Source organism: Sorex fumeus, unplaced genomic scaffold (genome assembly GCF_029834395.1).
Source record: "Sorex fumeus unplaced genomic scaffold, SorFum_2.1 ptg000051l, whole genome shotgun sequence".
Classification (NCBI taxonomy): domain Eukaryota; kingdom Metazoa; phylum Chordata; class Mammalia; order Eulipotyphla; family Soricidae; genus Sorex; species Sorex fumeus.
The window spans coordinates 32,729,309-32,757,108 of NW_026606108.1; the positions used below are offsets into that span (position 1 = coordinate 32,729,309).

At 38.5% G+C, this 27,800-nt stretch overlaps 1 protein-coding gene and 1 non-coding gene across 4 annotated transcripts in view; both read right to left on the reverse strand.

Annotated features, from left to right (window-relative positions):
- Positions 1-469: 469 nt before the first annotated feature.
- Positions 470-27,800, reverse strand: part of AFF4 (ALF transcription elongation factor 4) — a 92,074-nt gene continuing 64,743 nt past the window's right edge. For all 3 annotated transcript variants that reach the window (XM_056124268.1, XM_056124266.1, XM_056124267.1), the window contains 15 exons: positions 27,132-27,180; positions 23,992-24,046; positions 23,500-23,537; positions 21,840-22,002; positions 20,065-20,982; positions 17,985-18,073; positions 16,973-17,216; positions 16,009-16,103; positions 14,729-14,792; positions 14,466-14,602; positions 13,727-13,798; positions 11,715-11,808; positions 10,488-10,531; positions 8,520-8,740; positions 470-6,103 (listed from right to left, as the gene is read on the reverse strand). In XM_056124268.1, coding sequence (XP_055980243.1) covers positions 5,976-6,103; positions 8,520-8,740; positions 10,488-10,531; positions 11,715-11,808; positions 13,727-13,798; positions 14,466-14,602; positions 14,729-14,792; positions 16,009-16,103; positions 16,973-17,216; positions 17,985-18,073; positions 20,065-20,982; positions 21,840-22,002; positions 23,500-23,537; positions 23,992-24,046; positions 27,132-27,180 — 2,411 coding nt within the window. In that variant the 3' untranslated portion in view covers positions 470-5,975. The remainder of the gene's footprint in view (positions 6,104-8,519; positions 8,741-10,487; positions 10,532-11,714; positions 11,809-13,726; positions 13,799-14,465; positions 14,603-14,728; positions 14,793-16,008; positions 16,104-16,972; positions 17,217-17,984; positions 18,074-20,064; positions 20,983-21,839; positions 22,003-23,499; positions 23,538-23,991; positions 24,047-27,131; positions 27,181-27,800) is intronic.
- LOC130033205 (small nucleolar RNA SNORA42/SNORA80 family) lies at positions 18,944-19,076 on the reverse strand. Its single transcript, XR_008793924.1, has one exon. It is a non-coding gene; the product is annotated as a small nucleolar RNA SNORA42/SNORA80 family (small nucleolar RNA).

Consider the following 27,800-nt stretch of genomic DNA (forward strand, 5'->3'; position numbering starts at 1 on the left):
CTGAACTGTCTGGCCTGGTTGGCAGCATATGACTTGGTGTGGCCTTGGGCCCTCTGATCACTGTCTGAGAGGGTCCCCTCCCGCCCCCCCCCCCCCCCACAGAAGTTGAAGAGGGAGGAGAGACAGAGAGACAGAGAGGGAGATGGAGAGGGAAAGAGGGAGAGAGATCTATTGGAGGAGGGCAAATTTTGATCTACAGAAAAGTTCAGAATTCTGTAACAAGAAAACAAGACCTGAATTAATGGGACCAAGAATTAAAGAGAAGTAGTAGCATACCCTGAAATCCAAAGCATGACACAAAAAAGGCAAAGAGCTGAAGAAGTGTAAAGAGCACAGTGGTTATAAATTTTCATACAGAAAATCTATTTGATATTTATTAAACTTAGTTCTTCCAGCTATGGTTTGGCATTATACAAAGCATCTTAATGACACAGTAGAGTTAAAAAGATCTTTACAAATTGAAATGTGATACCCTTGTCTCCAAATATTTTAATTGCCATAAATTTGTTTAAAAATACACATTAAACGCATGTTTGACACTCTAAACTTTCTATAGTCTCAATACCACAAAATACATATAATATACTATACAGATGTGGAAAAATCTAGTTAGTATATAATATTTTGCTTACCATTAACAGCTTTATTATGTGAAATGCACATACTGACTTAGAAATCCTAGCTTTTGAGCCCCAAAGTACCTCTGAAATTTTAATGTATTGCAACAAATAAAAATCACAGTATATAATCGAAATTTTGGTTAAAAATGTCAGATGCCCAAATATTTTGGATGCAAGAAATGTAAAACAAAGATTTGGATCATGTACAAAACAAAGTCATCCTATCAGACACTAACAGTACCTTTCTGCAGAATCAACAAAGCTTTTAATTTTTCAGTGGCATTACCTCCTCTCCAAAACCCTCCCCGAAATAGCAAACCATTATTCACCAAATAATTTTTAAATTCAAATAAAAGAATTTTTAATAAATATATAAGCATTTCCATCCTCCATATATAAAATTTCTTAAACCATTCAAAAGGGAGGTTAGATAGAAATTTTCCTAACTGTGCTTACCAACTCACATCTGGTCCTCAAAGAGAGTGATGCCTTTTAGACACTGCCAATGAGGCCAGCTCTGTTGGTCAGCCCCGCCCACCCTGCAAAGCTCTTACCTCTCCCAGAGTACTGTTGAATGCTTATACCAATGATTTTCCAGGAGAGTGCATAAAGGTGTAAAATGGGGACACTTCTTGAACAGCAACGACAAACTAAACAGTATGGATATCATGGCATTGATTTGAAAGGCAGCATTTCCAAATATATTTTCCAGAGAGGAACATACCAGGTAGAAAATTCCAGTGGAAAAGCTAAAAGGAAACCACACGTGGAAGGAGTAAGAGATCAACTGGAGTATTTCTAGAATTTTTGGGTGGGAACATTTTTTTTTCTATGCTCTTTAGTTTTTTTCTTTTTCTTTTTAAAAGAATGGTAATTTGTGTTTGGCAATGGTGACATGGAGAGGTCAATGCTGACAATCTTAAAAGTTAACTGCATTGAATGACAACTTAGGCTGCTGTTAAAAGATTGGTAATGCCTTATTCTGTGACCAAACTGCACTAAAAGAGATTAAGATATTTCTTCTGTTTCCTTTTCTGGAGGCAGTAAGTTCATTTTAATTAACATAGGGTTCATCTCAATAGAACGAATACCCACTTTACCAACAATGAATACTATATTTCTGTCAACTGCAATCTTGGTTTTTAGGGTTTAGAAGCCTAAACTGAATTTCTCTATTAGTGAGTCTGTGAAAGAGATGTTCACAAACCCGATCCATCTGGCCTGTCACTACACACTCTAGTCATTCAATACTAAGCTCTTCTTAGACAGTTGGGGAAAAAAGTCTGCCTCTCCAGCAGGGAATACAGGAAACTGAAATGAAATCAACTGAAATTGAAATGTGTTATAGGAGTCTAGATAGATTTGAAATGTTTTGCTTCCCAATTTAGTTTCTTTTTGGTTTTGTTTTAAAGAAAAAAAATATCACAATCTACCTAATACACCTTCCCAGAGATGTTCCCGGGACCCAGAGGCAAACTCCCATAATTCAAAATACATGAGGCCATTTTCTTCAGTTAGCAACTGGAACTATTAAAATTCTTCCCACCCTGTAAGAGCCCTATAACACTACAGAAGGGGCTCAAATATATTTTAAAAGTTAATTTTCTACAAATCATAGTAATTAAGCTTTAACAATCTAAAAGGAATACACATTGCACCCTTGAACATTAATATTCAAGGTGTCAACAAGAAAGTGTCTTAGATCAATTTAATAAATAATGTGGAAATCGTTGCACTAAGCTAAAATACTAAACACACATTTTGACAAACTAACTTCATGTTTTCATACATACATACATATATATAAAGTGTGTATGTGTACATAATTTTAAAATCCAAAGTTTCATACCTCACACCTAAAAGAGTGCAAGCTGTACCTCTTTCCTCTACACAACTAGGCATCACTGACAGCAGCAACCACTGGCTGCTCACTGGCTGCTGAGAGACTCTGCAGGGAACTGTCAGTCTCCAGAGCCACGACTTCCTTTTAGAACAGGGACCTTTTATAGGCTCTTGCTTTCAAGGCAAGCTCATTTATTTAATAAAGGTAACGTCTCAAAGTTTCTGTCATTAAATACAAAATGATGCTGACTGATCTAGCTGATTAGACCTTTCTTCAATGAAAAGAAACAATTTAAAACAACAACAACAACAACAACAACAGTGAATCTAATAAAGCTACAAGTGTGTCATTCAAAGTGCAGCCCAGATGCCTATGGATTCATCTGTGCAAGAGCTCCCCAGAGCACAGGTGTGTGTGTGGGGGGTTGGGGAGTGAGGGGGTGGGGATGGGGCACATGCACACGTTACTTTAGATTGCTTTTACATTGGAGAATTAATTAGTGGTGGTCAACCTTCTCCACTCTTCAGCAACTTTAATTATAAATTTATCTGACGTACTCACTGCTTATTAAAGTCAGTTCTTGGCTATTTGCCCAGAAAAAGGTAGCACTGAAGGGCAAGAAATGGACCAATGATCCCTGGCCAGAATGCACATGGGGTGGCCTTTGGAAACTTGTATCATCCCAAGGGGAAGGCCTCTATTGCTTATATGTGACACCTTCATCCGCAGCAATCTGTTCGCTGGTTGCCTGTAAAGTTCAATGGAACGGGCTGCTACCTCCTGGCATAGAAGTGTGATCTTAAAGAGCAGTCAACAGAGTAATTTTTAAAAAACTAGCTGCTATTTCTAGAATTAACTATATATTAAGCACAAATTTCAGAGTGAGTTTTTAGCCACTTGTCAAATTCAGTTTTAAAAGATTAGAGAACACTGAAGACACCTACTGAGGAAGAAGGAACAGTGACCTGTAAAGGAGTCCAAAGTAGGTGCTGGAGCAGAGGAAGACAATAAAAGGGTTTCTGAGCAGAAGGACACAGAGAAGAGGGAGTGGTATTTCCACAGACTATTACACTGAAAACCCAATTATTTAGGATAGGATTTTGATCCATGGCCTATTACCATGTGGTGGGAAAAGGTCCCCCACAATTAAAACTTGAAAAATTTATATTCTCTAAGAATTAAATTATATATAGAGAGAATCTTAGAGCAGCACCATAAAACATGCAGGAAATTCTACTTCAATAAAATTATCAGTGTGATCCCAGAAATGCTCCTGCTGCCTTCTGGACACACAAGAGACTAGAGCACACTAGAGCTCAGGGAGTGCCAATAGGCTCTGTGGCTGAATGTCTAAAAAGCTAAGAGGATACTTCTTCCATTTCTAAGTCATCACTGCAAATTAAGGAAACCAATCAGAGCAATCGAGAAAGACAGGACATACATCTGTGATTAACAGTGGCAAATTTCTTACTACCACATGATCACTGAGAAGTTGTCCTCTTAAGGAAAACTGTTCCTAAAACACACCATAGTTGTTAGAAAGATATCGAAGGCAATTTCTCCAAGGGAAAAAGGGTTCATAAACTTAACATATTTTTTTGGATTTTAATCTTCAATGATATGCAAAAACAACTTGAGGTACGAAACAGTTAAGAAGCTCTATAAACATGAGGCCACAGGACAATGGAGGTTCCACTAGCTTCAGAAGTAAGTGTAAAAGATTCAAATAGAGTATTCACTGCACCACTGGGCTTGGAGATTTTCAATTCCTCCTTTCCCATTTCAAGCTTTAGCGATGTTTTTTTAAAATAGCAGAGCAATTTTTATTTTTGTTTGATGGATTCATTACTGGACAGGGAAAAGGACAAGCTATTTTCTGAACAGCATTACTCGACAAGTTAGACTAAGTCAGGTAATAAAGTCTTAGCTTTTCTGAAAGGATTCATTTTTATGTGACCCTAAATTAAGATTTACAAGAAAAGAGAATGTAAAATATTACTACAGAAGACCAACCACATGGGCAATCTGGTCCTAGTGTAAAACTTCATCTGTAAACAATCCACAGTCCTCATTTCAAGGTAAGATTTAAGGCACACCAGACATGATAGGGGCATTAAAACAAAACAAAACAAAACAAAAACCAAAGACAGAGGGTACATTGCTCACCTGTGACTCCTTTATGCACCATATTGGGAAAGGTATTTAGAGAAACACCTCGTACAGAGCCAGTTTCTTAGCTCTACTCCTGCTCCTCTCCCCTTCCCAACAGATGACAATGAACCAAATTAAATGCTTTCCTAATCTGAATTTTCTGATCCCATCAGAAACTTACATTATTGATGAGGGCCTTCATTATACAAAGAGTAAATATGAGAGGTTAAGAGGAAGAAATTATCTATCAGGCATTAAAACTGTAAATTGTATAGCAAAAAGAACACACAACCAAAGCTCTAGCCCATTCCTACATCACTGCATGTTTCTAAGAGAGCATCGAAATCTACCATGGGGAAATACAAAAAATTTCTGAAGAGAGATTTTACCCTTCAAACATCATGAGAGAAAGACACAGGCAACAAGCCTTAGGCTAGCTTATCCTTTGTTCAACAGTAACTTTTTGTTTCAACTAACCATCACGTGATCAGCAACAAAAACCAACATAGTTTTAATTAATCCATAAAATTCAAGATTGTCCTTATATGAAACCCTTCATACAACATACTTCTCCTAGAAAGTTGCCTGCCCTCATAAGTAATGCATTAAATGCAAGTTATAGTCACCTTGTGATTGCTATAGTGTTATTAACACATTCACAGTTCTTGAAATAATGCATACCAAATTACACATTTCAACAGACACTGCATTTTACATCCATGTAGAGTGCCATCTTCCCATTTTTAAGTGATATTTCATGTAGAATATCTTTAATACTAAATAAAAATTCTGCAATAATAAAATTGTAGTTAAGATTTGAAATAACATCAGGTAGTAGGTATAGAAAGAATATGTCCATATTTTAGAGGAACCAACTCTTACTCTTAGAAGAGCTACCACAAAAGACATAAGGTAACAAAGCTCCCAAAGTATATAAATAAAACTGTCTACATTAAACTTAGCTAAATATTTAACAAAGTAAATTTATAGGCAGAAAAAAACCTAAGTTTTAAACTATCCCCAAACTGGGAACTTTAAAAATTAAAATAAATTAAATTTCAATTAGTCATGAATTACAACTGGAATTTCACTCATCACAGATCACTGAAACCATCTTATTGATGTGTTGAATATTTTAAAACATTTAAATAATTCTTCAGACTGGGAATATTGAAGGAGTCAACTGACATGATGGCTTTGGGTTTTTTTTTTTTTAAAAAAAAAAAAACAATGCATGAATTAGGGAGGAGAAAACCATTCCTCATTCTTAGTGTTGACTAGGTGGCGTGTTATGGCAGTTTTCCTTCATGATGTGACACAGTGTTGTGGAGAAAATCAGAGGCAACGAGAATGTGTTCAGTTCAAGATATCAATTTGGCATCCTGGCGAAGCCAGTGTAGTCCCTGCCGGGTATAGCGAATTAGGTCTGTCATGATGCTTGCATTAAAGATGAGAGGGCCCATTACTTTATCCAGTTCAGCAAAGAATTCTAGAAAACCAAAAAAACTCATTAAACAAGGCACACTCTTTTGAATCACAAATTTAAATTTTTTACTCAACTGTAAAACAGTATCATGAATTAAAAAAACAAAATGCCTGTCCTTCACTATCCTGGCAACTCCGTGTTTCAATATAAGTCAACCCACTTATTTTCCCGTAAAGTCACTACACATTTTAAGCAAAAATGTATGGTCAGAAATTAACTGTTACCTATATAAGCAGATTTTTACTACTGAAAATAAGTCATTGCACTTTATTTTACCGGAAATATTAGAGACTTAGTACTATATTATACTCAACACATTTTTAAAAATCTTCCTTTGATTTTTGGGTCATACCCAGCTATACTCAGGGGTTACTCCTGGCTTCTAAACTCATGAAGCAGTCCTGGTGGTAACCAGGGAACTATAAGAGGATTGAACTTGGGCAAGCCATGTGCAAGGTAAGTGCCCTACCTGCTATAACACTATTCCTCCAGTCCCTCAAAACATTTTCTGAGTATTGTTTCTGTATAGAAACAAGTGGTAAACATAAGAATAATGTTCCGTGCATTTCCCCCATGAAAGCAATTTATTGGGAGAATTAAGTCAGCCTCAAGAACTTTCTACTCTACTCTTATTTAATTTGATGAATTAAATACCACATTTTTGAGTCATTTATAGATGTAAGGAAAATAAATGAATTCTTGCAGTTTCTCCAAATGTGAACAAAATACAAGTTGAAATAGGTATGGAGGAGAGTATGGTAACATACTATTTGATCTCAATTCCATTTGGAAAGACAGAGGGATGCAGGACTCAGCAGAGTTTTTAGGTATGTAGAAGAAAAACAGTGGTCATACTGGTATTAAAGATCTCAGTCTACCAAATAAAATAAGAAGTAATGAAAAACTGGAGGAAAGAAGGTGTTTCTTTAAATGATTTCTACCTAATATATGCACAAAAAATGCCAACAGAATATTCCTGATAAAATTTCTATTTCCTAACAAAAAAATGGATGTGATGATAGTGATAAATGGATGCTAAACACTAAGTTTAAATTAATATGGAGTTTTGCATCACACTGATCAGGTTCACACTGCCTAAATAAATCCAGGGAGACCTCATGGTACCACTAAGTAAGAAGTAACCACTGAAAGCCTCATACTCTAATAAAATAGAAAGTGTAGAGAACCACTTAGGGAATTCTTAGCTAAAATAATGAATTTGAACTAATCAAATCTCCAGAAATAAAGATCTAATTATAGGAATTAAGAGGGGACTGGAGAGGGGGCTGGAGTGATAGTATAGAGGGTAGGGCGTTTGCTTGCATGGGGCCGAACCAGGTTCGATCCCTGGCATCCCATACAATCCCCCAAGAACCGCAAGGAATAACTCCTGAGTGCAGAGCCAGGAATAACCCCTGAGCATCGCCAGGTGTGACCCAAAAAGCAAAAAACAAAAAACAAACAAAAAAAAAAGAGGGGACTGGACAAAGAGTACAGGAGTCAAGGCACTTGTCTTCCATACAGCTCACTAGAATTCAATTCCTGCTATCCCGAGTACACAGCCAGGAGTAATCCCCCTGAACACAACTTGGGTGTGGCTTAACCCCTCCCCCCACAACCTTGACAAACTGAAATAAAAATGAGTTTTTCTGTTTGCTTTTTGGGTCACACCTGGCGATGCTCAGGGGTTACTCCTGGCTTTGCACTCAGGAATCACTCCTGACAGTGCTCAGGGGATCATATGGGATGCTGGGAATCGAACCCAGGTCAGCTGCGTGCAAGGCAAATACCCTACCTGCTGTGCTATCACTTCAGCCCCCAAATGAGCTTTTCTTTTTTCGGTTTTTGGGCCACACCTGTCAAGGCTCAGTGGTTACTCCTGACTCTGCACTGGGGATGATATGTGTTTGATGAAGGGTGTGAACAAGGCCATATCCACTATGCTACCTATCTGGCTTCAAGTAATTTTTTCTTTTAAAATTAAAAAAAAAAAACTAGTTTAGCTTGTGTCACCAATATAATAAAATAAAACAAATACTGTCCTCCCGTTGTTCATCGATTTGCTTGAGTGGGCCCAGTAAGGTCTCCATTTTGAGACTTGCCATAACTGTGTTTGGCATATTGAATATACTCTCGGTAGTTAGCCGGGCTCTCCGAGAGGGGTGGAGGAATCGAACCCGGCTTGGCCGGGCTGGCTGCGCACAAGGCAAACACCCTACCGCTGTGCTATTGCTCCAGCCGCCAATATAATATAATATAATATAATATAATATAAATCATTTTCTAATCAAAGGCAGTATACTTACTATGATAATAAGCAGAAGATCAGCAAACTATCATTAATTCAACCAAATCATAAAAGCTTCATTTAACAATTTCATTCTTCAACTGAATTTACTTCAGAGATCTAATTACTCACCTTTTTGCTCTTTGGAAAGCTGTTCAGCTTGGTCCCAAATTTCAATGGCATAGAGGAAGTTGGATGTAACCTGAACATAGCTGGCTGCCATATGGTGGATCCTCTGTGGAATGGTCACTGAAGAACCACTTGCTGAAGCACTACTGGCCCCAGAAGAATAATTTCCTGAATTACCTGGTGACAGCTTTGGAGAAACAGGGGATGGCATCCCAACAGCTTTGCTGCATGAAGAGAAAATGGAAGAATATTTATAGAATATAATTAAAGTGAAAAAACACGAAGGCATATATATATGTATACACATATATATGATACTTTTCTTGTATTTACTCAGTAATTTTGTTTAAAATCCTTTATACGGATTAAAGGTTTACAGAAATTCAAATGTGCAATAACAAGAGTTGGAAAGTTCATTAAGCCTGATATTCTACACTTTTCTTTCCCAAAAGTAACTGATTGAGAAAATAGCAACCTTATACTTTTAAACTAGATACTATCAGGAAAGTACATGTTCTTCTATGTAAGTGCTTATTTAGTTCACCAGTACTAAAGTAAATTAAAAATTTTATTTTAATAAGTAGCAACAGAAAAAGAGATTGGGAAAAAGTCATGCACTTGATAGGAGTTCAAAGACCTATAAGGTGGATCTCTTCATTCCCAGCACAATACACATGTCATCTATTTGGTATTTAACCTGAAGTTTTTTCCTCAGTTTAACTAAGTGATTTAGCATTTACAAAAGAGGTACAGTTTTTATAAATTAACTGTTATAATCTCAAGTTTTATGTCAATAATATTAGAAATACATATATTGGAATCCGGCAGATTAATAGTATCAAAATGTGTGAAAATGCTTAAGCCCATAAAAACAAGGAAAATCAAACCAAAGTTTCAAAGGTTATTTGGTGTTGGGGAAGTGGCTCAGGTGGTGGAACATCATGCCTGCATATGTAAGGCCTCTGGGCTTTGATCCCTGGCACAACAGCTGGTGCCTGTGGCATGACTGAGAGTTGCTCTGGTAGCACTTGTCAAATGTGGTACCACAATAATAAAAATTTAATGACTACTTTATATTTTTATTATTTATATATATTAGCACAGCGGGTAGGGTGTTTGTGCTGCACGAGGCCGACCTGGGTTCGATTCCTCCTTCCCTCTCGGAGAGCCTGACAAGCTACCAAGAGTATCTCACCCTCACGGCAAAGCCTGGCAAGCTCCCCGTGATGTATTCGATATGCCAAAAACAGTAACAACAAGTCTCATAATTTGTTGTGAGACGTTACTGGTGCCCGCTTGAGCAAATTGATGAACAATGGGAGGACAGTGCAGTACAGTGCTATATTAAAATGTATATTTTTAAAACGGCTCTAGTGGGGGCTACAGTGGTGTTTGAGCCACTCTCAGCAGTGCTCAGCGGGCGACACTGGCCAAGAATGAACCCAAGATCTCATACATACAAAGGACTGTCCTATCACTAGAGTCACAACTGTATATGTATTGCTTATCTGTATTTTTACGACTATGAACTTGGTTAAGAAAACACAGGGGGAGTAACATCAACAGGCCAAGTGCTTTCAGGAGGCCAAGACTCAATCCCTGGTACCTGGTATCCAGAGTGCTGCTGAGAGCAATCCCCGAGCCAGCTAGGAGTGATGAGTACAGAGCTTGGAGTAAGTCCTGAGCACAGCAAGGAATGGCTCCAAACAAACAAAAGTCAAACTTTTGAGAGGATTAATGTACTGTGATATCTCAGATTTCTGCACATAAAATTTAAGTTTGTCATATCTTCAAATTGTAAAACAAACATGCAGGGGAAAAGTGATTAATTTCTCAAGAATACTGTATTAGAGATAGTTTTAATTGTTTTAAGAAGTGATTTTTCCATTTTTTTTGAAATTGCTACCTACCAATTTTTTATATAAAAATTACTTGTCAAGAGTAGTATTTTATAGAATAAAATAAACCTACCTTCCCAAGCCAGGTGATGGTGCTTGAGAATTATTGTAAGAATTCTGTGAAGAAAGTAAACATAAATTCTATTACTAAATTGAGAGAGGGAAAGAGAGGAAAGAAGAAAGGGAGGGAGGGAAGGAGAGAGGAAGGAAGGAAGGAAGGAAGGAAGGAAGGAAGGAAGGAAGGGTTTTAAATCCTCACTATATTTGAAGTACTACTTTAAAAATCATTGGGCCAGATCTAATCTTAACAAGGCTCACACATTTAAAAATCAAAAGTGAGGGCCGGAGCAATAGTACATTGGGTAGGGCATTGTGGCCAACCTGAGTTCAATCCCCGAAATCCCATACAGTCCCAAGCACCGCAAGGAGTAATTCCTCAGTGCAGAGCCAGGAGTAACCATGAGCATCGCTGGAGGTGACTCAAAAAGCCAATAAATAAATAAATCTAAAAGGGCATGCATGTGTGTGTTAAAGAATGATTTAGATGAGTGTTATTTTCTAAGACTTAAAAGGAGAGAGAATGAATTAACACAAGACAGAAAAAGAGGTATAGGGGCGTGAGACCCACTCACTGTATAAAGGCTATAGAAAAGCAACTAAACATGAACTATGCAGCTTTCCTGGAGAAGAGGGAGAGAGAGTCAGAGACAGAGAGAAGTAACTTGAGTTCATGGTAGGAAGCTTAGTGAATTAGTGAAAGTGTTCATGTAGTGAGAACAGGATTTAAGGAAAGTCAATGTGGTGCTGTTATGAAAAACAGAGATATCTTAGGAAACTAAGATAACAATATAAGGAAGGATAGAAGTAAAACAAAGACCCCTTTAAAAAAATAACAGAGGGGCTGGAGCGATAGCACAGCAGGTAGGCCATTTGCCTTACACAAGGGCCAACCTGGGTTCGATCCCCAGCATCCATTATGGTCCCCCAGTACCGCTAGGAGTAATTCCCGAGTGCAGAGCCAGGAGTAATCCCTGTGCACCAGTGTGACCCCAAAAATAAAAATAAAAATATAATAATAATAATAGATTTCACAATTAAAGAGCTACTCTAAGTGGCAATACTGATTTCACAATCAGCTCCATGTGTATTTAAAAACTTTCTGTGAAAACACTTATTTGAAAATTCCCACTAGCAGTTTCTCCCTTGCTGTGGCAGGTAAAAGATGAACACACTTCCAGGGTAGGGCTAGGAACTTTACAGATTATCCTCTGTACAATGAAGAGATTTTTTGCACACTTACCTTCAGGTGCTCTGTTAGTGTCTTGGAGTACCTCAAAGCATTTTCCTTCTTCAGTTTGAATAACCTCAGGTATAGCAAAGACTGACACCGTAGGCTGGCCAATAGAAAAGAAGCAGCTCATTTACCACGACTTTAGACTGCTCACATCTGCACAGTGCACATCTTTTGCATTGTGCAAGAGATCAGAACTGGTTCACATGAGCAGACCATGCCAGTAAGGTCAATACTACCAACCCTTAGTCAAAACTGTAAGATTTGCTTTTATTATGGTATACATGCTATAGGGCACATCTGGAAATAAGAAACCTACAACGAACCTATTTGCTGACACTGAAAAAACAAAAACCATTTTCTTAGGATACCAACATGTCATCAAAACAATAAACATTAGGGGGAAAAAAAAGAAAGAACAGTCAGAAGTAGAGTCTACAACAAATTACAAAGAATCAAAAAACTTAATTAGCAAACTCAATTATGTATAGTTTTGGGGGGACACAATCATGGTGTTCAGGAGTTACTCCTGGCTTTGCACATAGAAATTACTCCTGGCAAGCTTAGGTGACCATATGAGATGCTAGGGATCAAACCTGGGTCAGCCATGCGCAAGGCAAGTGCCTAACTGCTGTACTAGGGCACTAGTCTCTAGTCCCCTTAACAGTAAGCATTATAGCTCTATGAAATATGATTCATAGTGGCCCTACATTATCAGCACTATTTAACCTCTCCCATCACTGTAACTTCTAACTGGTGTCTTCTCATTTATCAAGTTTTCAGTTTTTTTGGGACCTAAGCAATCATACAGTGGGTAGGTACATGCCTTGCATGAGGCCAACTTGGTTCAATTCCCAGCATTCTATATGGTCCCCCTAGCACCACCACCAGAGAGCCAGAAGTAAGCACTGAGCACTGCCAGGTGTGGCCCCAAAATAATCAAAGAAAGTTTTCAGTTTGGTTCCACTAATCAACCCTTGTACATGTACCCTTTACCTGAAGACAAAGTTTCCCTATTCTCTAGTTCTTAAATTATATACACGTTTCTTTCAATTTGTAGTTAATTCATATATATTTATGATTATTTGATTGGTGTTTGTCTCCTCAAATTGAACACCATGACCTGGGGGAAAATTTTTGAGCCATACTCACCTGTGTTCAGGGCTAACTACTGACCATATGCTAAAGATCATTCCTGTCATGGCTCAGGGGACCATATGACATGCTGGGAATTATACCTGGGTTGGCTGCATGCAAGGCAAGCACCCTATCTGCTATACTATCCTCCAGCCCAACCATGAAAAATGCATCTACAGTTGCATTCCCAGTTGTTAAAACAAAGGGACAGTACAGAAGATAGGAGTGTGCTTTGCATGTGGTCAACCTGGGTTTGATCCCTGGCTTCCCATATGGTTTCCCAGGAGTAAAGCCTGAGTACCACTGGGTATAGCCCAAAAACAAAAACAAAACTAAACAAAAAAAAAAAAAAACTTGATCCCACACAGGATCAAATTAAATATATACCAGTAACAACCTAATAATATCTCCTTAAGACCAAGCAAATAGGCTACCTTGTTTATTCTGAGCATGATAAACATGCACTCCCTAAGAAAAGGTATATATGTGAGTGAAGAGAGAGAAAAGTGAAAAAGAGCCCAGAGAAGTGACCATACTTAAGAATATGAAGGTTCTGACATCAATTACACTACACCAAAAGTACAGTAAAGAGAGAAATGAAGAACTAACAATTGAAATATTTCAGTAGGATTGAGTTATTTTATGTTTTATTCATCAGTAATAAATTTATCAGGGGCAGGGAGCTTTGCATGCTGAGTCCCGAACTTGATCTCTAGAACCACGTGGTGCCATAGTACCAGAGAGTCTATTGCCAAAATACAAGAGTAATTTATGAAATGGTGATATAAAAAAAACTTTCAGAGTAACACAGCACAACTTAGTATGGAATTGCCTATCTGATAGTAGTATTTTGTCAAGTAGCAGAGGCCAATACCCACACTTACCAAAGTACTGTAAGTCTTTTATCTGCAGCGGTAGCATCTGGTGCCAAGTAACTCTTTAGTTTCATAGTGTACCTATGAGTTAAAACAACAAACATAATATTACATTACGTATTTCATCTCATTATTTCATTTAGTTTTTAAAATATTAGAATCTAACCTAAATAAGGGCAAAGATGCCCACTTTAGTATCTAGTATTCTTGGACCACACCTGTCAGTGCTAAGGGCACCAGGAATTGTGGGGATAGAATCTTGGGCTCCTGCTGTAAAGCACACCCATCAATCATCTCTCCAGCCTTCTGTTTTTCAATAGGTACTTCCCTAGACATACTTGGGAGCTCAGGGACACTCCTGGGGTTACTTAGACATGCTGATAGGGGGGTAGGGGAGGCAGGTGGTGGTAGTGTCTATTCCTCCTAATCTAAGGACAGAAGAAATCAAGCATCTTTTTCTGCTTTACTGAAGACAACGAGGTGCATTATTTAATGACACTTTTGTAAGCAATAGACTGTTTATGTAATAATGGTTTCAACAGGTAAAACCACATATAGTCCAGAACTGCAGCAGGCGTTATCATCTGAGTTTAGTGTAGTTATACTCTGTGACATTTGCACAATTATCTAATAACCACACTGTCTAGTGATTTCTCAGAATGCATCCCTGTTAAGTGACAGCCTCTTCCAAGATGGACAAATAAATAATAGTTCCAATGATGTAGTAAGTTAAGTTTTTCCCACTTACTTGATGAGATCTGCTGTCTCAGAATACATAGGGAATGGGGATTTGGATTCCTGAGCATTTTTCTCTAATGCATTCCCACATTCTATGAAAGATACCACAGCATCAAGATAGTATACAGCTTTCTCAAACCTGTCAGACTGAGAAAAAGAATTAAGGTGATGAGAATCACACTCATCAAACAAACAAACAAAAACCAAAAAAAAAAAAAAAACCAAAAAAAATATATTAACCTGATTAAATACATAAATGTAATTTTTACGTACCAATGCATCGGCATTGTGCTTTAGCTTTTTTGCTTCTTGTAAATAATGGTCTGCTGAATAATTTCTGCAATGTAAATTTTTATTGTAAATGGAACGGTAAATATTTTACAACCCCATGCTTTACAATATTGTAAATGGTAGGACTTCATGCATAATACATTCCAGTACCACACACTACACCAGAAGAAATGGTAAATATTTTCATGGAGATAATATTAGCATCCCTTAGTTTCCACAACCACAAGTACAGAAAATAAGTTACTACTAAACCTACATTTCAAATTATAAGCATAAATCATTTTGGTCAACACATGATAGTATTTAGAAAAACAGAAAGCAAGCTTTCTATTTTATTATTAACATTCAAATTATATTAAAGATTTAGAGAAAATAAAATGGATAGGAGAAATAAACTTTTATCAAAAAAAAAGGAGGAAAAACCAACAATGCTCTCACACATTTAATCTACTTTAAACAGTGATACCAGCAGTTTTATGGTCCTACTAAAAGGCACATCATTCAGAGCAGAGGCCCCTTGAAAGTTACAGAGTATAGTTAAAGGAGCAGTATTTGAACTAGTGGACATATTCCAAATTAAAACTGGTATTACATAAATCAGAAGGCAAGTATGAACTTTTCTGGCCACTGAGAGAAACTTAAAGTTTTTATTTTATTCTTTTATCCCATTTTACTTTTTCTTCACAACATATACAAGTTGACAAAATGCTATTTGTTTATTTACATATTTACACATTTCCTTTTCTAGACTACCAGCACTGTGAGGGCAAGGATTTTATTTTTTTTGAGGTACCATCATTTATATTGTTAATGGCAGTTTCACGCATACGACATTTCAACGCCACTCCCATACCAGAGTGCCCATTTCCCTCCACCAAAATCCCAAGGACCCTCCCAGTCATCACTCACCCTCTACCTGTGACCCCAGATAAGTTCAGTTCTGTCGACAAACTGTCCAGTTCTGAAGCCTTTGGTCATTTGTTATTCTCTGTTGTGTTTTAGAGAGAGTTGCTCAAATGCTAACAAAAACAATTTTTCTTTTTTTTAACTGAAGCAAGGTAGGACTTTTATTTAAAATTGAAACATATTGAGAAAAATGTTAGAGGAAAGAAAAGTGGAAATGTGTTCAAGAGAAAACATGGGCAGCAAAGAAATAGAGAAGCGAGATACATGTTCAAGGGAGAACACAGGCTTAAAGAGCAAGCCAGGAACAATTTCTTGAATGCATTAAAACAAAATAAAACAAAACATATTTATCTCACCTGTCATCAAAGGCAAGCTTTGTTCTCCGAGGCTTAGAAGCTTCAGAAGTTGGTGTAGATGAAGGACAGTTTGAGGAGCTATTTGAAGTCTTTTCCTGACCAAGGGAAGGGGGAGAGGGGAAGCAATATGTGAATATGATATATTGAAATTTTTGAGATGATTAAACAAAAAAGTGTAAGTATTTCTTGAACCACTGGGAAGAAACAAAATTTCAACTTTAGTAATAAGTGTATTACAAAACTTTAAAATTTCAGAACGCAAGTATTTGTTTAACAGAACAAGTCCAGGACTGGAGCAACACAGCAGGTAGGGTGTTTGCCTTGCACGCGGCCAACCCGGGTTCAATTTCCAGCATCCCATATGGTCCCCTGAGCACCTCCAGGAGTAATTCCTGAGTGCAGAGCCAGGAGTAACTCCTGTACATCACTAGGTGTGACCCAAAAAGAAAAAAAAAGCCAACAAAACAGAACAAGTCCATTATATATACCCAAAAAATGCATCCTAAATCATTTGGTTTAGCAGGGACTGGTCTGGCACTTTCTGTTGTTGCTGTTTTAGGGGCCACACCCAGCAGTACTCAGGGCTTCCTCCTGGCTCTCCGCACAGGGATAACTCCTAGTGGAGTTCGGGGGACCATATGTGCCCAACACCAGTGCAAGTACCATTACCAAGCGTGTGCAATCTCTAGTCATCACAACAACTGTAAGAAAAGAAAGGAGAGGGGGAAAACAACAAAATACAAAATACAAAAGTGAAGAAAGGAAAGGATGAGAGAGATAACTCAACCGGAGGCTACTGTTTGATTCGTGGCAACATAAGATCTCTTGAGCACTGCTGGGAGTTACCCCCCCCCCCACACACACACACACATACAGGGGAGAGAGGGAGGAAGGAAGAGCACGTGGGGAGGTTACACGACAAGAATGAGACTGATTTTCAAAATTCAGCCTCCCAATATCTTACCTTAGCTTCCTTCGAGCTACTGGACGTCTTCCCTTCAGTCTTCTTCTGCTTTGATGCAGAGGAACTGCTTTTGCTGCTGCTACTATTCTCCTTGTTGCTGTTATTACTACTTGACTTCAAAGAAGAAGATTGACTAATAGTCCTCTTCCGAGAGCTATGCTCAGTTTTTGAATCTTTTGAAGGAACAGGAGCAGCAGGAGAAGGCAACAAATCCTTTTCTTTTGCAACACTCTGTTTCGATGACCTGTCAAACCCCCCAAAAAGCCTTTATTTCTCTAACATATAAGGGTGACTGATTTCTCCTTCCCCCTTTTATTCTGCTTTCAAGACAAGTTTGTCTCCCCAATCTGATTAGTAGGACACATGGCTTCTGTAAAACAAAATTCTAAATTCTACAAGAGCATGCATTTTGCCTAGCTTTATCATGGTTGCATATCCAGTGGGCTGGAGTGATAGCACAGCAGTAGGGTGTTTGCCTTGCAAGCCACCTGCCTGGCCGAGCCGGGTTCGATTCCTCCACCCCTCTTGGAGAGCCCGGCAAGCAACCGAGAGTATTTCGCCCGCACAGCAAAGCCTGGCAAGCTACCCGTGATGTATTCGATATGCCAAACACAGTAACAACAAGTCTCACAATGGAGACATTACTGGCCCACTCGAGCAAATCGATGAACAATGGGAGGACAGTGCAGTGCAGTGCATACCCAGTATCCAAACCTCAGCCTGTCACATAAGTATGTAATAAATATTGACTGAATAAGTGAACAGAGTTGAAGGTACTAATGTTCTGAAGTTATCAATCTCTTATAGATAAGCCTTTCATCTACACAGAAAGAAGAGATTGTAAGACTGAATCTTGCACTTTTCCATCCCTATTAGCTAAATATAAAAGCTCCATGAACATTTGTGTGTATATATACCATATGTTTACTAAAAGGAGCAAAAACATACTGAAAGTACTCAACAGCAAACGACATATATATTAACACATATGCAACATGTTTTTGGGACATACTCTCTGTTGCTGGATGACTTGTGGCCTGCTAAATTCTTGTCCTCAGTTTTGGGTTTCTTGCTCTCAATGACTCGGTTATCATCATCATTCTGGGTGAAAAACAGAAAATAGCAGTTTCTAAGAATGATTTTTATTTCTCTAACTTCAGTTTCCATCACTAATCATACCCGTTTTATCTCCAAATAAACCTCAGACATAAGTTAAACAATATTCAGAAACTTAAACTTAACTTTGTAAAGTCTCCTATTTTATATATTGAGTTTAAATACGGAGATACATTTTTTAGTCTTTTAACTACCATCTCTCAAGCATGATAATATTTAGAAGTATATTACAACTAATTTATGGATCTTAAGATTTACTCTTTTAAAGTGTACAATTCAAAATAATAATAATAATAAAGGGTCAATTCCTGGGGCCTAATACATAGTACCTTCCACACAGCAGAGCTGGGTTTGATCCCCAGCACTCCATATGGTACTCTGAAGCAAACCAGGATGATTCCCAAGTGCAGAGCCAGAAGTGAGCCCTGAGCAAAGCCTGGTGAATGCCCACTCAGGCCAAATCAAAAAAATCAAAGGAAAATGCTATGATTCCAGAGTCAGGTAGATGGCTCAAAGAACTAGAGTGGAAACCTAGAGAACCCTGGGTTTGATTCCTCGAGGGACCCCATGGATCTCTAGGCAATGATGGAAATAACTGTGGCAACACTGGGTATACCCCTACCCCACACTAAAACAAAAGCAAAAAAATGGGTTAGAGAAATAGTACAGTGGGTAGGGTGCTGTAGCCAAGAAAGGGTTTGATCACCAGCGCCCAGTATGGTTTCCTGAGCCCACCAGGAGTGATCCCTGAGTACTGTGTGGCCCCATCCTAGAAAAAAATCAACAAAACACTTAAAGCAGGAATTAGGATCCTATTGTAATGGGTGTGGTTACTTGTTCATACTTCCTTTTTTGCACTATGAGGCCCACTTCAGTGCCTGCAGCCCACTAGCAAGGGTGGGGGCAATGGTTTTGGGCCAGACTGCTCTGGCACGAAACACTATGAGAGACCCATGGTGACAGACTTGCCATAAATCCAAACCCATAATACTGTTCATGCTTAAGATTTTTAAGATTATTATCTAAAATTTTAAGTTTAAATTAGAAAGAAGTTGAGTTTTAAGTTTAGTATCTGAAAATCGTATTTGTAACACATATCAAGGAAAATATAGAACAATTATTAAAATGCATGGGAACAATCTGGGTTCAATCCCCTCCCTGGCACCCCATATGATCCCCCGAGTCCACCAAGTGTGTGATTCCCTGAGTTCAGAGCCAGGAATGGCCCAATTACCTCTCCCCTGCCCCCCCCCCCAAAAAAAGTACCAAGCTTTATCTCTAATCCAAAAAGATCTTAAAAGTATTTTAGGGATAAGACCATATGGGTTTATGGGTTTGTATGGGGGGCCACACTGAGCAGTGCTCAGGGATCTCTGGGGGCTTGGGGGCCCATAAGGGGTATGGGGGATTGAACCTGGGTTAGCTGTGTGCAAGTCAAATGTTCTACCAGCTGTACTATTGCTCTGGCCCTGCCAAGACCAGATGTTTCTAGCTCAGAATACTTCGAGAAGTTGAGTATATAAGGTGGATTAGTTAAATTCTTAAGATGTGTCAAACTTGGTGAGTAATCGGTAATATACAAAGCGTGATTAGGTCCAAGAGGAGAGTGTGCTAGGGATTGTGGCAGCCTGTAGAGTATGTATCTCAATGAAATGAAATATATTTAAAACCATGATTTAAAGATGTCTTGAAGACGGGTTTGCAATCTCCACTTCACTCAAACCTCTACCGCAGTCAGCACACACTCAGAAAAGAATTGCTACTTCACTCATTTGATTACAAACCACTCTCCTTTGCAAAGGGAGCCAGGCAGAAGGCAGTGTTCCTACTCTGTGCAGAGCCTCATCTGGGCCTGCGCCACCTGCTCAATTTTCCCTCACAGCTAGGACTCAATTGGTTTATCTTCCTTTTGCTTACTGAGATGATCTCCAGAGTATTTCAGATTTTGATGCTTATAACAAAATCACTTTACAAACCTTATGTTTCCTCTTGCCTTTGTTGGAAACTTTTTCTGAGGCTTGTTTCTGCACCTCTCTGGTGTGCTTTTCTGGCACGTTTTTCTTTTCCCCCTTGGGTGGCTCTGTTTCTTTGTAAGGCTTTCCTGGTATTCTAGTCAAGAGATTCAGGTCAATCTTCACAATAAGTGGATACCTGTCATCAGGCTCACTGAGGGGTGAAAGAAGTTCCTTCTCTTCCATAGGAGAGAACATTCGTTGCCGAAAAAAGCTATCTTCTTCCTCCACTGAGGAGGGTTTAACGGGAGTCCTATTACTCTCAAGGTACTTAGGAGTTTGTGAGGAAGGAGGAAGGCTCTCGCTTTCATCCGATTCTGAGGATGAGGTATCTGTTTCTATGATTTCCCGTGATTTCTGGGAAGATTTACTAGTTGACTTATACTTCTTTTTCTCTGTTGAAGGTCGGGGGGATGATTTGGACTCCTTTTTTATGTTGGGCTTCCTTGAGCCTTTGGTGGCTGCTTTGTGTCTGCTGGAGGGCATGCTGGCAGTCATGTCGATGGGGGTTTCACTCTCTATCTTCAGGCCACCTCGGGGCTCTTCAACGGTTGCTTTCTCAGTCTTTTTGGGTTGCTTTTTGCCTACAGTTCTCCTCTGTGTTGTGCTGTCACTCTGTGCAGGAGACTTTTGCCTCCCACGCCCACTTTCTGATCCTTTTTGGACAGTTTTGGAGTCTCGTCCAGGAGTAGTAGAACTTGTTTCTTTAGGTCCACCAGGATCAGTGTAGCTATTTCCAGTGCTCTGTTCTCGACCTTCCTTTTTATAACCTTGAGATGATGGGATATTACTGTCCACAGAGGATGCTGGTGATACTTTATGTGGGTTCACTTTATTCAACCAATTATCAAGTTGCCATTTGTTTGTTGGTGGTGGTTCAGGCTGAAACAGAAACAAAATTATACCTTTTTCATTTGTGAAGCTTTCTTCCTCTCCTTGACTATCTACGGAGAAGGAAAAAATTTCAAAACCTAATTATACAAAAACATCTGTTTTTCACAATTGCAGAAACAAAATGGGCTGAAAAGTACCATAAGTCCTAACCAAATAAGTAAGAAAAGGCCCTCCCGTTGATCGTCGATTTGCTCGAGCGGGCCCAGTAACGTCTCCATTGGAGACTTTGTTGTTACTGTGTCTGGCATATCGAATACTCTCGGTAGCTTGCCGGGCTCTCCGAGGGGCAGAGGAATCGAACTCGGGTCGGCCATGTTGGCCACTTGTAAGGCGAACGCCCTACCCGCTGTGCTATCGCTCCAGCCCATAAGTAAGAAAATATGTTTAATATTATTGACGGTCTTTAAATATTAAATATTGCTGCAAATTTAAAAAGCTAAATTCTAAATGACCAGAGAATGTATTTTAATCACATCAATGAAAACAAATTATACAATCAACAATATAGATTTAAACCATATTTCATCAACTCAAATAAAATGACACTGCATGGGAATCTATCCACAATAACTATATAACATGCATTATCATGTTGAGATGATAAAAAATAAAACTTAAAGTCAATGTTTTAGTAATCTGAAAATTTATCTCAAGTAATTTTTAATGCAAACCAGAAGTTTGGTCAAATAATAAGAAAACTGAAATATCTAGGTTTCCTTCAATTTAATTTTTTTGTCAGAATGTGCATGTTCTGTCACCATTCTTATCTGTGTCAGGTCTTAGCTGATTATCAACAGGCACCACGAGAGCGTCTACAGTGGATATAGCCCTTATAGCTTTCTCACCTCAGGAGATGCACTCTGGGATGGCTCGTTTGCCTCACTGTCACTAGAACTACTTTCACTTTCTGAGTCAGATCCAGAGCTGCTTTCAGATCCACTGTGGCTGCTAGAATCATCCCTGGAGTTATCTGCTCCTTCACTATTATGGTGTGAAGGTTCAGAATTACTGAAAAATAAAACACACAAAAGAACGAAAGTATTTTTTACAACCACAATAGATAAAAATCTAAATTTAATAATCAACTTTACTTAAATGTTTACTATCTGTTACACTGATAAAATTCTATGAATATAGAACTTCATTATAAGCCAAGTAAAAACTTCCTTGGGCCAGAAAGATAGTACAGGGGTAAGGAGCTTGCTTTGACCCACTTTTGTCTTTTTTTTTCTTTCTCTTTTTGGGTCACACCTGGCGAAGCACAGTGGTTACTTCTGGCTCTTCACTCAGGAATTACTCCTGGCGGTGCTCAGGGGACCATATGAGATACTGGGAATCAAACCCGGGTCGGCCGCGTGCAAGGCAAACTCCCTACCCGCTATACTATCGCTCCAGCCCCTGACCCACTTTTGATCCCAGACACTGTGTATGTCCCTAGGTACCACCAGGAATGGTCCCTGAGAATAGGGCCAGGAATAAGCCATGAGCACTGCTGGGTGTGGCACAAAAACTGTAGTATTGTAGCACTGTCCTCCTGTTGTTCATCAATTTGCTCAAGCGGGCCCAGTAACACTGTGAGACTTGTTACTGTGTTTGGCATATAGAATACGTCACAGGTAGCTTGCCAGGCTTTTGCCATGCGGGCGAGTGGCACAAAAACAGAAGACAAAAAACCGCAAAACTAAAGGGGGGAAAAAAACAACCCCAAAATCTTATTTTTCTTTTTAGGCCACACCCAGTGGTGATCAGGCTTACTTCAGGGTTCTCTGCTCAGGCATCACTCCTGGAGCAGCTCAGGGAACTCTACTGGGTGCTGGAGATAGTATCCAGGTCGGCCATGTGAAAGGCAAGTGCCCTACCTCCTGTACTACTGCTCTGCCCTCTAACCCATAAAAAAAACCTTTGTAAATTTCTAATATACTTCTCAGTTGCTGGTAACTCTAGCTTTTATGAAATTTTACTGAGTTTTTTTTTTTTTGGGGGGGGGGGCTTTTTGTGTCACACCTGGTGATGAACAGGGGTTACTCCTAGCTCATGCACTCAGGAATTACTCCTGGCGGTACTTGGGGGACCATATGGGATGTTGGGAATCGAACCCGGGTTAGCCGTGTGCAAGGCAAATGCTCTACCTGCTGTGCTATTGCTTTAGACCCCTGAGGTGTAATTTTACATCATATCTAAGAATTCACTTTGGGGCTGGAGAAATAACACAATGGGTATGGTCCTTGCCTTACATGCAGTATACTCAGGTTTGATCCTCAGCACCATATATAATTCCCAAAGTCCCACCAGAAGTGATCCCTGAGCAGAGCCAGGTGTGGTAAGGAAAAAAAACAACCCAAAAGCCACTCCACCACCTAATTCATTAAGTGTACAATTCCATGATTTTTATTTATAGAGCTGTATAACCATCATCATAAATACAAACTTTTGAAACATCAATTACTACATCACTGTAACATTATTAGATTTGCCCCTCTTCAAATTAAATAAAAGGAAGCTTACCTCCCTGGTGTACTCCTTGGCATTGTCTTATCACAGTCCTAAAATGGAAATATCAGAGGAAAGGTGTGAGTAAACAGCCCTCTATCTACTTCATGTGAACAATAGCTGAATTTTCAATTGAAAAACTAATATCTATAATGTATGCATTAATGTTTAGTTAATACTTATAACAAATGGTTTCTACCTAGAGTAACTGAAATGCCAGAAGTAACTGAAATGCCAGGATAAAACGAAAAGCTTTGGTAGAAGTTCTTTCAGTAATCTTATGCTTCATATGTTTTCATGTAAGTAGAATGGAAAAGCCAATCTTTTTTAATAGGAAAAAACTTAAGGTTTAAAGATAGCAGAAAATTCTAACATTCCTCTATCAGAAAGCAGGAAGTAATTTATTTTAAATAATTGGATCACAAATGTATGTTAATTATGATTTTTATAAAATACAATGAAAACAAATACTGTATGAGACTGACAAAATCATAGTGGTAGACACACCTGTTCCCCATCACTGTCTTCACTGCTGCTTAGTTTTAAGTCATCTTTTAACATACTAGAGGGAAAAGGCAGAAAGGATTATTAATTTTGGAATAGTTATCATGGCATACCAGAGTATTAAATATCTACAAATAATTCTGGAAATAATGACTTTGGTAGCCAAATTTTTCATTGAAAAACAAAGAATAAGAATTAGTAAGCCATACTCTGTCCAAACAGTAAGTCTGGTTTGGTTCACATAGAAAGTAAAACCTGAGAAGGAACACAATAAGCTTTTCCTTAACTCTGAAAAATTAATAGTTTTTTCTAATTAAACAAAAGTCATCTTCTACAAACTCTTTTCTCTAGTGACATACACACAAAATTCATTTACTATCAAAACGAATTATCATACTCATACCCAACAGTCCACTACAGATTAAACTCCTAAAAAGAAGGGAGATAAAATTGAAAGCATCAGCAATTCTATTCTTTGTCCGCAATGTTCTATGAAGAGAGATTTGTGCAACTGTTCGTAACTATACCAGAATACAAAATCAAAGTCTGAGTCATTAATGTCTCACTATAAAGAACAAGTGATACCTACGACAGTGGATAGGGCACTTGCCTTGCACTCAGCCAACCTGGTTTGATTCCTGGAACCCCATATAGGTGGGCTCAACCAGGAATGATCCCTGAGCACAGAGCCAGAAGTAAGCCCTGGGCACAGCAGGATGCAGTCCCCCAAAAAGAAAAGTGACCTCTGTGAAAGTAATAATTTCAGATAAAGAACCTTGGTTGTACCATAGAGATGACAATCACGGTATTAAAAATAAACTCTAAGGGGTTGGACATATAGTACAGAGAACAGGGCACTTTTCTTGCATGCAGCTGACCCAGTTTTGATCCCCAGTATCCCATATGGTCCCCTGAGCACTGGAAGCAATTTCTGAGCTTGGAGACAGGAGTAACTCGTTAGCATCATTGGGTATGCCCCCAAAACAAACAAAAAAAAAAAACCCTGCAAATTCTCCTTACTAAAAATAATATATAAAAACACATAAATCTATAAGTGAGACTTACAGATTTAATCTGGCACTAGTTTTTAAAAGAATGTAGGAAATTTCCTTAGGTCATGAAGCTAAATATAAATATGAAAAATAAACTACAAAACACTTTTTTCTTTTTATAAGCATGAGAAATCAATATAATTCTTAAAGAATTATAACCAGAAAAATTGTTTATTTTTGTAGTGCCAGAGAGTGTAATCAGGAATCTATAGTAAAATCACACCACTTGTCGAAATACTTCCTCATTACCAGAAGAGTTTCACTACCTTTCTGCTTAAAATTTCATGACAGTCTTAAATTAGTGGGAAAGAAATCTTTCACTCTAATAACTACTTATACTCCATCCCAAAGCTTAATCTGGGTTTCCCTATCTGACCCCGAATTTAGAGTATTACATAAAAGATCACCTAGAAACAAAGAAACCAGACAATTACATAATTATGAGAAGTGTTTTAAGGCTGACCCAATAAAGTAGGATAGAGGTAAAAAGTTCTCTTTTAGACAATAACCTAGTGCATATCTCTAGGACTGACTTCTGTAAGAAAATGTACTGACTCTGAAAATGCTCTTCAGCTTTTATGACTTAATAATGCTAGCTTAAAGCTCAATAAACCCGTTTACACAAGTATGAATAAGTCAAAATTGCTCAAGATCCTGCTCGCTGTTCTTTCTTCCACAACCAATGTGATAAGCATGTAAATGGAAGTGTCATATCAGTTCCTGGCATGTGAATAAATGTGATAAATAGTAATAGAATCTGGTTTCCTTTGTAGTGAGCGGGAACTTCTTAATGACTGCACTTTTAAAAAGCATTAATATTTCTATTTATTAATCAAGTGCACTTTCCAGCTAAGGTGGTTACAAGGTTATTAGGAGAGATGTCTTTGTTTTAAACTTGTGGTCTCAGGAATTAAACTGGAACTTGCTATGATCTGAAACACTACATTCAATTACATTTGATGTCTATTTCTGGTTCTGCCTTACAAAAACAGGAAAACATAAAACAATTTTGCCTTAGTATTCTACATTTAGTGGCTAAACTAAGAGCTTACTAAGGAGAAAGAAGCACGTCTTTGATAATGTCCTTATTAAATATAAGTACTAAGTATATACAATGGCCAGAAATATAGAACAGTGGGTAGGGAACTTGCCTTGCAAGTGGCCAACCTGGGTTTGATTCCCAGCACCCCATATAATCCCCCTAAGAGCGATTCCTGAGTGCTGAGCGAGAAGTAAGCCCTTAACGCTGCCAAGTGTAGCCCAATATCAAAACAAAAAAGAGGGGCTAGATCAATGTGACAGCATGGAAGGTGCTTCCCTTGAATTCAGTTGATCTGGGTTCCATCTCCGGCACCTCACATGGTCCCCATAATCACCCCAATCCAGGAGTGTTTCTTGAGCACAGAGCAAGGAATAAACCATGAGGACTGTTGGGTATGGCCTCAAAACAAAATAAAGAACATACGAACATATAGGATGAGGAAAAAAACATTTTTAGGAAAGGTCAATCAAACTATCAACCATGTGTGAAAACCAGTCCATCACATGTTCTGTAAAGAAAGGGTTTTTGCCTTTCTAGCAATGTTCAAGGTTTACTCCTGGCTCTGCACTCGGGGATTGAAACTGGGTCAGACATATCCATTCTACTGTATCTCCGACCCATGTGAAAAAGTTTTATTAAAGATCCAAAAAGATAGCTCAACTCTATGCAAGATGCCTGGGTTAGGTCTCTAGCTCCTCCTCTGAGCTGGAGTGACACCTGGCTCTTCCATTGCCAGGAGTGTCACCACTGGGCACCAAGCAGAAGTAGGTTCTGAGTACCACCAAGTATGGGGTTCCATCCCCCAAAAAAGAAAATTTTATTAGATAAGTTAAACGCATGACTTGTGATTCTTTTTCATTCTTAGGAACAGGACCAAATAGTTGGGACTGAGATCATCTGCCCCCAAACCTCGAAACAATTTTCTAGCTGATTCTTTACACATAAATTTGCCTACCCCAGGCCTTAAAAGATCAAAAGTTGTTCTAAATATCCAGCTATTATAGACAAGACTTTTACCAAAACAAAATAAACTTAAAAAATAAACTTACGATTTAGACTGGTGCCCATTTGAAGTTTTAGAAGAAGGATTATATCTTTCTAGAACAAGAGAAAAATGCAGAGATCAGCAACTAAATGTGACTATTCATGACTGGAAAATATCAATTCTTGCCAACATATATAAATAAAAACAGGCTGTAATTCTTGATCCATCAAATTGGTGGTATTTCAGAATCCAATAAGACACTGGGGAAACATTCTATTGATAAGATATAAACTCATCCAGTATTGCAATTATTTTAAATGTACCTTTCTCTGTGACTTAGTAATTATAACAAATACATAAACACACACCGAATCCTTAAGGTGTCTAATAATAATAGAAACACAAGTCCATTTATAGAGATAAATTTAAGAACTTTGTAAATCATGGTGTTGAGAACTTCACAAGGAAGGGAGGGAGGGAAGAAAATTAGAAATTAAATTTAAAAAAGAATGACTGCTCCTGGGAGTATAATATAGCGGGTAACAGGCTGACCTGGGTTTGACTCCCAGCACTAAATATGGTCCCAAGTACTGCCAGGAGTGATCCCTAAGGACAGACCCAAGAGTAACAGGAGTAAGACCTAAAGACCATCTGGTATGGCCTAAAAACCAAAAGGAAAAGAAAGAAAGAAGGAAGGAAGGAAGGAAGGAAGGAAGGGAGGGAGGGAGGGAGG